The sequence below is a fragment of the Branchiostoma lanceolatum genome, chromosome 16 (genome assembly GCF_035083965.1).
Source record: "Branchiostoma lanceolatum isolate klBraLanc5 chromosome 16, klBraLanc5.hap2, whole genome shotgun sequence".
NCBI lineage: Eukaryota > Metazoa > Chordata > Leptocardii > Amphioxiformes > Branchiostomatidae > Branchiostoma > Branchiostoma lanceolatum.
This window is the reverse complement of record NC_089737.1, coordinates 4,137,539-4,148,584: the sequence shown is the minus strand read 5'-3', so window position 1 is coordinate 4,148,584 and position 11,046 is coordinate 4,137,539. Positions and strand designations below refer to the sequence as shown.

At 40.7% G+C, this 11,046-nt stretch overlaps 1 protein-coding gene across 1 annotated transcript; it reads right to left on the bottom strand.

Annotated features, from left to right (window-relative positions):
* Positions 1-423: 423 nt before the first annotated feature.
* LOC136421685 (uncharacterized) lies at positions 424-10,189 on the bottom strand. Its single transcript, XM_066409162.1, has 6 exons — positions 9,846-10,189; positions 8,800-8,880; positions 5,717-5,880; positions 3,578-3,760; positions 2,893-3,072; positions 424-1,629 (listed from the first exon to the last, which is right to left on the bottom strand). The coding sequence occupies exons 1-6, from the start codon at positions 10,108-10,110 to the stop codon at positions 1,432-1,434; spliced, it is 1,071 nt and encodes a 356-aa protein (XP_066265259.1). The 5' UTR covers positions 10,111-10,189; the 3' UTR covers positions 424-1,431.
* Between the last annotated feature and the right edge of the window lie 857 nt (positions 10,190-11,046).

Here is an 11,046-nt window from a genome sequence, read left to right as displayed (position 1 = left end):
TGAGCTGGATAAACAAGGTGTTTCATCGCATATGAATCCCCAGTGTAGTTGCTTCAGATGATGGTACGACAAGCTCTTTTCTGCATTTGTTGTAGTTAGTCTATCAAGATGTATACACATCTACAAGGACATGTTTACTGTTGAATCAAGGTTTTATATTATATATATATGAATGAAAACAGGACTAATACATTGGTTGAATACAGGACTAAAAGACCTGTTGGTCATGATATCATATTTCGTGTCCTCAATTATTGTTTGACAAGAATTATGATCTCAAAATTTGAAAGTATAGGAATCTTGTTTTTTTTGCCCGCCTTGGTTTTTTTTGCCCTATCTCATTAATTTTGGAGTCTGCGGAGGATGTCATCCATAAGATTTACTTGCTGTGGCCTAAGAGAAAAAAAACAATAACGACAAAGATTTCCTTAGATGTTTTATTGCAGAGAAAGATGTACAGATCTTCCAACCACCTACCCGAATAACTTACTTAATAGAAATTCTCAAAAAGTAAAGAATACATACATCTATTGCTGGGTGGGTGTAAAAACACCGAATTCACAGTATGGAACTATTTCCATTAAACATGATTTTCACATCGTATGTAAAGAACTAGAACATAAATATTTTGTGTGACGTACTAAATTGTAGACAAGAAAAAATATTACTTGGGTTACATGCACATCTGTGTTACGAAGGATATAGAAACTACATTAGATTCACAGAGACAAGTTCTGATAATGTTACATCAAGAAACAGATATACAGTACAAGAAGAACCACTAGACAGTAGGGGTGGATACCGGTTCGGCTTATAATAAGGTTCAAGTCGAAGTTTAGGTCCAGAGATTTAGGTTCAGGTCCGGACCTGAACCTGGACCTGATCCTGTCCAGTTGATGTTTTGTTTTATTAGACCAATATTAAGCATAGAGAATTAATACTGACACGCATGAATATAAAAGTTTCTTGGTGATAAAACTTTCAAGATAAACCAGTGTTTGATATTTGAATGTTGCACTTATTCTAAATACCTTTTTTGTCAGTGGGGACACTCAAAACACTTTTTATCAAACAAAATAGAAAAATATATTTGCACTTCGTTCAGGTTTTTATGGACTCAGGTTTTAGGCTTTCAGGTTTTTTGGACTCGGTTCTTGGATGTTATAAAGGTCCGAATTAGGTCCAGCGAACCGGTATCCACCCCTACTAGACAGTAACATATTCTATAGACAAGAACGGATATACATATAGACTGAGTAGCAGCAGTAGCAAAACATAAGTTCCTCTACAGTAATGTTATACTTCAGTACATTGCACCACCTTAACATCAAACAGCGGATAGAGTTTTCTAGCAGTTTTCTTCTGATGGAAAATAAATTTATCTACCAGCCTCACCGAGAAAATGGCAAATATGAAGAGAGCGGAATTTGTCTAAATCAGGCCGAACATGGCCTCGCGAGCGTCGTCATCATGGGGCTGGAAGAAGAGCGCCCTGTTGAGCTGTTCCTCATCAACAGGCATCTCGTCATCATCATCGTCATTGCCGCCATCTTGGATTTCCTCGTTGTTGGGGGACACTTCCGTGTCGATGGGGATTTCCTCGACTGGCAGGTCAGGCATGGGGGTGGGCTGAGGGAACAACAACAGAACCAATTAGATGTTAATCCCTCTTTGTTTTTTTCTTTTTATTGCATTTCACAAAATGAACAAATAATACAAACAAGAGAAAATCAAAGTACAGGAAACAGGAAAAGGAACATGACCCATGGATCCAAAAACAATAAGTAAAGGTGGAAACAGAAATGGAATACTTGTAAATATAAGTAATATCCAAAATAATAGTAATAACAGCCTCATTGGCAAATGAATATAACAAAATCAGTATCAACCAAAGATAACAAAATATTGAAATTAAACAGAACTAAAGTAGAGAAATTGATTTGATGAGAGTTTGAAAAGTCCATATCAACAGAATCAAGAGAACATAAATAACAAAAGAGAACTAACAGTAACTGATCAGTGGCGAATACAAATGACAAAAAAAACAATATCAACCAAAACTAATCCCTCTTTAACAGGGAAAGATAGACACACACTGATGTCTGTAGAACAAAGGTGACTAGTATAGGCAGGAAAATCTGTCTCAAAACTAGGTATACAAATGGTTCAAGTGTAGGTAAAGGCCTTTTTGAAGCCGTAGGGGCAGTGGGTTGTTATCCACTGTGTCTATGGGGAGCCCAACCCTTCCCTACCACCGCCTTTTACCTCCCCAACTGAAGTCAGGTACCCATTTCTACACCTGGGTGGAGTAAGGAAAGTCGAGTGAAGTGCCTTTCTCAAGGACACAACATCTAGTCAGGAATGCTAGGAATCAAACTCCCATGACCTCTTAATATTATGTCAGCTAACCTTGCCACTCGGCTATTTGACATCACTGATCGTAAATTTTACATTCAAATTTCAATAACAATTTTGAGGCTGTCTTCAGGCCAGGTTATCATATATAATGTGAGGCCAATAGGGTTTATCATCATATTTCATGCAATAAAACTGTATATCTAAGTTAAAAGTAAAGTTAAAGTCCATCCCGCACCAAAGGTGCATAAGGCAGCGCCCATCTCCGGTTCCAAAGTCCTTGGGCCACACAACTTTGTGCAAGTCACTACAGCAGGGGGCTAGTCCACTGGTAGTGGTGTGTGTTTAACTACCATACTCTTTCCCAAATGCTGAGTGCTAAGCAGAGAAAGCAGTTTGTACCATTTTTAGAATCTTTGGTATGACCCGGCCGGGGTTCGAACTCACGACCTACCGTACAAGGCAAACACTCCACCCACTCGGCCATTGCTATGTATATCTCAGAGCAAGGAACAAAACAACCGGTTTAAACTTTACCGAAGGAATGGCATCTGGGCCAAACAGGGCGGGGTCCAGCTCATCCTCTTCAGCAGTGGTGTCGCCCTCCGTCTCAGGAACGGCCTCATTCTCAGGCTCAGGCTCGTTCTTAGACTCAGCCTCATTCTCAGGCTCAGCCTCATTCTCACCGTCGTCTGGGATCACCGGCATCGGAGTCGGCTGCAAACAAAGGCATGGGAACATGCATAAACAGGGAGCTCATAACTGGGTTTTAAAGCTCCTTGGTACAATTCATGTTATTGTCAATTAAAATTTTTTTTCAGGTTTTGGGGAAGTCAGGGAGATGCCAAATTCTTCCTAGCTCATGATTGACTTTGATACAGCTGTTGAAAATTCAATATTTCATTTCAGAACACAACTAGCATTCATTGTAAATCTAGTTCAACTTCTTCCTGTTGTAATTGTAGTTTTGTTCAGTAATATTGGCTACAGTGTAGACGCAGGGTGTCAGGGCGTCTCCTAAACACCCTTCACTAAGAAAACACACACACTGCGACTGTTGTTTTTATCCTAAGGCCACAGTAAGTAATTTTTATGGATGACATCAGCGCGCTCAATACCAGACACTGGATCAGCACAAGGTAACTGTTAACCCATAGAGCTCATGGGGGAACTGTGTCTATAAATTCTAGCTAAAAACCTGACTACAAGAGTCTGAACTAACCGATGGCACTGCATCCGGTCCAAACAGGTCGTCGAAGTCCTTGTTGTTCTCGTACACCTTCACGACGCTGTAGCTGCGGCCGCCGCCCTGCTTCTTGTCCACCGCGTTGACGTAGCTCACGCTGCCGTCCTTCCCCGTGTGCTTGGACTCCTTCTTGTGCGTGATGATGGTGTCTCCAGCCACCTACAGACGTGTAATTTTCAAAAGATAGTTTGATTTTTATTTCTTTTATTTTAGTAGAATTGTAATAGTGTAATATATGTGTCACACAGGCATGTAGCTATGAGAAGTCAGAGAATAAGCCATGTCTGTGCTTGATGAATTCTCATAAACAACTAATTTTATTCAAACGCAGGAGTTCCTAGAACGCGAACGCTCAATGTCGGCGTTCTGAGAACATACAAAAGCGCACGGCCGTTGACAGAAATAAATAAACAAACAAATAGCGTTCTATACAAATAGCGTTCTATACATATACGTACTATGGATTCCTACAGTCCTCCCCCTTTGCCTAGCATTTGCCCTCAAATGCAATGTAACTTATCATAAATATACAAATACATACTATGGATTCCTACATAGCTATAACTGGGGAAGGGCTAGCAACCGTTCGCTGTAATAAAAACAAACCCTCCTACTGAAACAGCAAGGAAACTTGCTGCACTAGCAATTGCCACTAGGGACTGCAACGGTCAAAATGAACCCAGTTCAATCCTAGGTCAGGACATCTTGGCAGACCAGTCTTTCGGAAGGGACATAAAATGGGCGTCCCGTGTTGAAGGAGGTGCCTCAAACATTTCAAAGGGGAAAGGCTTATCAGTGCACACCCCAGTTCTTCCGCAACCAGGGTTCATGATAGTCCCAAATATTTTGGAGTAAAGGTTTTTTAGCTGGTTTTCTGTTCCAGGTTACTTAGTGAAAAATTAGAGTAGTGCATCCAGATCACTGTTTGTATAAAATTCAACCCCTATACGTTGTTTTCGGTATGTTTTTGTCGACGGATCTTCGCTTCCGGGTATCGCTCCGAGGCCACAAACAGTGACTCGCCCATGGGCACCTGGCCGATGACGTCACTGCTATGGGCTTTCGACATACCCTAGGCAAACTATTATTGTGCGATTCTAAGTATTGGAATTTTCTTATAAATCAGATATGTTATACCGTAGGGTAGGTGTTTCCTTTCTACATGTATATAGGTGTTGTTTCCTGGGAAATTTTTTTCTTTCAACGCGGCGTCGATGAAAAAACCCTCTTAACTATAGGCTTCAATGGGGGCAAGAAACCCCTCCCTGTAATAAAAGTATACATTTAGACCCAAGAAGGATCTAAACAAAGGAACAAATGAATGGACCGAACCAGTTCGAACACCATAAGCCCCGCCCCCTGTTCTATTTCGAATAGTCCATCAAAAACAGCCCTTGACGGACAAAACGGCCGCGCGCGCTTGGCTGTCGAATATGCAGACTGTCTTCTGTTGAGCTTCTTTGGCTCTGAAACCCTTTCAGAGCGGACCAAATAAAAATGGTATGCCTTCTTTGTGGACGGATGTATCCACCGAGTAGGGTTGTTTGAGGAGGGGGTAAATGTAGTTACGGTGAGGGCGTTATATTTTCGGTCAATGCCAAAGCGGGTTGCGTCGCATAGCATTACCTTGTTGGTGACCATCAGTGCCCGATTTTTTACAAGCAACCGATGCACGTGTAAAACAGGGTACGTATATCTGTGACAGGGTTCCCACTGTGTTGACTGCATGAATTGCAGCTGCATATCCTTTAGTAATTAACTATCAAAATGCAATTCTTTTACTTACCGTGTCGCATTCATATTAATTAGTTTCATACACTAGTACTGAAGAGGCGGAACTCTGTATTAGCGGGCTTTGTAGTAGTTGGCAATGTGTTTCAAGCTCCCCCCTCATGAGTGCCCGAGCTATTTTCTTTTTCATTTCGTTTTTTTCCTAAGCTTACATGCAGCCAATACAGTGAAAAACCTGTGACAGATGTACATACCCTGCTTAACACGTGCCATTTTTGTCCAACTAGCGCTGTTCTTGACGGAGGTATTCTAAATAGAATATGGGGTTCGATATGGTGTTCGACATTTTCGGCTGGATCGGTCCATTGTAAAACACCTCCGTACCTTCTTAGACTCAGTGGTCTCCTTGCTAAAGTCAGGATCGTCCTGGTCCAAGTTGATGTCGATCTCTCCGATCATGGGCATGTCTCTCATCATGTCTCCCATCATAGGCATGTCCTTCATCATATCTCCCATATCAGGCAGATCTTCCATGTCTTTCATCATATCTACAGGGAAAAGGACCATATCTTTACATCTGTATCTAAATAGATGGTATAACCGCCCTCGGTGTAACACACAAGATTTGCAGACATGTGACGTGACAGCAGCTTGTTATATAACATCGAACGACCTGTCACATCTAACCTACACATATGCACATCTATCTAGCTGTAGGCGTTGTTGAAAGCTATCTAGTGAGGATGTTTCTACACAACAGTCAAACCAGTGACCACCTTTACATGAGGACCACCTGGCCAATGTGACCACCTTCTGGTGGTCCTTTAGAGAACGTTTCCCATTGACTTAAGCAATAATAATCCTGTCTACAGTGACCACAGTTAAACAAAGACCAAATTTTATCTATTCCCTGAGTGGTCTTTTTGAGCAATTAATCTAAGCTGCTAGAACAGAAGTACAAAATAAATCTGTCAGCTAAAATACAGCCAATTTTGGATTAAATTTTTCTTGACAGCAATTGGCTAGTTTTCAAATACAAACAACAATCTAGAAGTAGAACCAGTGCTATTCCTTCCACATGAACAGCTGGCGTGTGAAATCCACTTTGTATTACGCAATCACATGCCAGCTGTTGACGTGGAAGAAATCGCACTGGTTCAACATCTACTTCTAGATCATTCTGCATCAGGGATCTCCCTGCGCAATGGTGCAAGGGCACTGCGCCTCTCCCAAAATTCCCAGCGCCTCTCCCAAAATTTTCAAATTTTGGGTCTTTTCTTTGTATTTTTGTAGATAAAAAAATAGCGAAAAATTGGAGCGGCGTCGATACTCCCGACTAGTAACTCCCGAACGCTACATAACAGTACTTTGCCGAGAAATCGGAAAATAATTATCGAAACACAGTCACCACAAGTTTGGCTTTGTATTGTACTTGCAGCATTGACATAGAACATTTCGGTTGAGTATAACACATCTGTCCATCCATATGGTTACAATCACACAATCTGCAATTTTGTTCTCTGCAAACTAAGTTCCTGGGCTTATACTAAGTACAGTCAAACCTGCCCAAGGCGACCACCCGGCGGACCGAGCAAAAACGGTCGCGATGGACAGGTGGTCGCCATGAAGAGGATTTCACTCACATGTTTCCAGGTCGAGGTTTTCAAATACAGTACGTAAATGGATGGAAAATTATGTGAATTTAGACAGCGCGACCCCCGCCAGGTTCAATTCTCATTGACAGAAAGATCCTACAAAAATTACATTTTCCGTTATCGTTGTAATAATTGTATACCGCTACATCGTGTACAAATTTTCGTCATAATTTTGACTACAAAACAATGGCTACAAATTGATGCCTCGCAGCGCCCTCCCGCATTCACACGTTACATTGAATAATACACACACACACGCACATCATCGAAGTTTTAAGGCCTAAGACAAATCCCTAGAAAACACCTGCTGGCCACAGCCTTTTTTGTGGCGCCGACCGCTGGATAAAAGGGGCAAAAAGTTTTCGATCTGACAACTAAAGATGAAAACGGAACGGTGAGATTTCGTCGCGCCGCCAAGCTCTGTGCGACCGCATCGAAAGGTATTAGTCAGTGCAGCAGAACGCACAGCGTCCAATAAAGGTTTGTGAGATTCATGGAAATAAAAAGAAAATAAGAATATCAATTTTCATAAATAACTAGAGTATTCGTAAACGTTCATACACAAAAGCATCGTGTTTTAGAAAGGTCAGCGGTACGCCAAAGCCGGGCCGCCCCAAATCCAAGATGGCGTCGGGACCGAGGAACAACATTTCTCGCCCGATGTTTTGCCCGCCGCGAAGTCATTTTTCGGCGGAGTTTAGTAAGACACAGACACATTTTTGTTGAAAATACAAGAAATAGAGAGTAATTTCTGTGAAATCTGACGCCATGCACTACGTATTCGTTCTGAAAATTGAGTTTAAACCGAACTGAGTTTGCGGCAAACTATAAAAATACGATAGGCACAACAACATCACAAACATTTGTCTTTACAATGTTTTTAGGGGAAACGTTTTATTAAAACACTTCATGGAGGAATCGATGCTATAACATTGCTATTCCATATATTTTTGTCCTTATTTTTGTCCTTCAAAGTCTTGAAAACATTTCCGTGAAATCCGAAAGCAAAATGATCCGATGTCACCACACGCTTGAAAATTAGGCGGCCGCCATGGGCAGGGATTGTGCTCTGTGCGGTCCCAATTCGTGGCGGTCGCGTTGGACGGGTGGTCGCCTTGGGCAGGCAGCTTAATGCTTGTGCCTATGGGGAAAATTTTCGGGACCGAGAAAAAGCGGTCGCCATGGCCAGGTGGTCGCGTTGAAAAGGTGGTCGCCTAGGCAGGTTTGACTGTATAAGTATCTATACATGAAGATTGCTGTCAAGAAAAATTTAAGCCCAATTTGGCTGTATTTTTCTGAAATTTTTGCAAATGAAGAATTATCTTATACTTGAACTGTTCTTGCAGCTTAAGATTAACTGCCCAAAAAGACCACTCAGGGGACTGATAAAATCTGTATGAACTATATATATAGAACCAACCTTTCGAGTTACTGTCACATATTAAACCTGATGTATAAGTTAAGCATAACTAGTACTGCTCACCCAACATATGGGTTCCAATCCCTAAACGAGACGTATAAGTAAGTTACCAGACATGATGGGTTTGAATCCCTAAACCTAGATGTATAACTAAGTAGTACTGCTAACCAAACATTATGGGTTCGAATCCCTAAACCTAGAATATATAACTACTGTTCACCTGGCAGCATGAGTTCTAATCCAGACATTTGATGTATAACTACCACTCATCAGACATCATGGGACATGGGATTAGACATCATGGGTTCTAATCCCTAAAACTGACGAATAACTACTGCTCACCAGACATCGTGGGTTCTAATCCTTAAACCTGACGTAGACCTAATGCTTACCTGACATCATGGGTTTGAACCCCTTCATCATGTCGTCCATCCCCTTCATCATGCCCATGGCACTCTTGGCAAACATGTCATCTGTAAGAAGAAAACAATTTTAAACCACAAAAAACATGGAGAGGAACAAATCATATTACACATGTACTGTTTTTTACAGTTTGCTTTACATACATTTTCTTTCGTCAATATTCATATAGATTAGGCACTAGTAACAATACTAACATTGTGTATCTTCATTTTCATCTTAAAGTTAGTATTTAGGGTGACCGGTACCATTACATTAAAAATGTAGGTAATAGATATTTGTCATTTACGAGAAATGTACTTTGACTACTAGTATCTTACCTTCAAGTCAATAATCTTATTTCTCAATCTATAGGAAAGCAATCCTTGACCACTTATGCATCATATTCATATTCACAATTGTCTATCATACTAAAATGTTATATAATATATAATATTTTATATATATCACTGTAGTACTAGAGGGGCCAAATATGGAATACTCTTGTTTGCTTGTTGTTGTTGTTTTTTGTTGTTTTTGTGAGAACACTGACACTGAAGAAGCTAGAACATTCCACAGTGCCAATATTTCTCAATAGTTACACGATAGCCTCAGGTAAGATGACGTGTTATATTTCATAATTGTATACACCTATGTTGCAGGGTGTTTGTTTATTTGTTTGTTAGTTAGTTTGTTTGTGAAGAACAGTGACAGCTAAGAACCTAGAACATTCCAAGCACCAATGTTTTTCAATAATTATACTATAGCCTCAGGTAAGATGACGTGTTATAACTTATATTTCCGAACGACTACCTCTATGTTGCAAGGTGTTTACTTGTTTGTTTGTTTACTAGAAGCTAGAACATTTACAGCGCCAAATTATGTTTTTCAATAATTATACTAAAGCCTCAGGTAAGATGACGTGTTATATTAAACGTACACACCTATGTTTCAATGCCATTGAAATAACTACTGTATTATATTATCATAATTATGACTTATTTTGTTGCTTTATCTGGTGGTAAATCTACCGACTTACCGAGATCGAGTCCCTCCTTTTCTTCCTTCTTCTCAGTAGCAGGCTTGATGTCTACAAGATCGACCTCCTTTTCTTCAGGGAGAACTTCTTCTTCTTCGGGCTCCCTCGGTGGCATGAAGGCTCCGACACGGTCGAAGATGTTCGCGATGGCGTTTGCCATCCCTCCGATCGCTCTAGCCGATTCCCTGCCGCCGACATCGCTTACAGGCATACCCTGGACCCCTACAAGCCCAAGGCACACCATAAGAAGGGCTAAAACCTTCATTTTGGGTGGAATTTTGTCGTTTTTCTCCAACCTTTTCCACCTACGTAGTTGATTGTCTGGTCGGTGTGTTTTGTTCTGGTGACGTCACGACAGGTTGGTAGGAAAGACCCTGTATTAGCTGGCTTCTGTAAACTGTGCCTGAAATGTCTGGCATAGGTGGCTTCTGTGGGCACACAACTGTGCCTTCGTTTAAATTTTCGATATAAAAAAAAGGAATTAGATAGAATCACTTACCTAGTATCGTAAAAAGAACAATTAAGTATTGAATATTAATCTTTTATTGCATAAGCCGTCTTTATTTTCCTTACTGGGCAGCCCAAAAAAATGTACAGTACAACCAGTTTGTCAAGTACGTCACTTACACCCCTTTTCCAATAGAGGCTGTGACCGCTGTGCGACCAAAGATTTGACATATCGTTCAATAAATTTCATAAAAAAAGAACTAATTTTAATTTCATTTTGGTGTGTTTTGTTGCCTCTCAAATCATACTTTAACACATTGCATCATATTTCAAATATGAAATCAGGGGTTCCACAAGTCTAATTTTGGTCGCTGTATGGTCGCTCTGAGATCTCTGTCTGGTGGAAAGTGGGTCTTAATTATGGTCTCGAGGGCACACAAGTGTGGGTAAATAATTATATAATGCCATCTGACTTCTAAGATGGCGTGGGAACTATGGTGCTCCTTTTTATTTTATAGTTAACAGTTATCCCAGGGCTTTCCACCGACTATAGAAACGGTAATATTGCTACACGGATCGTAATGAGCAAGCTTTAGAAATCTACAACATACGTTGCAAGCAATAAAAAGAATAAAAGCAAAGTTATCTGGGTCATGAAACATATATAAAACGTCATTATGGGACAAGCAAAGATGGGGGTGCTTGAGGGTATGCAACGTGGCTCAATTTCTTGTCGGGCCAGTGGTTCCTGACA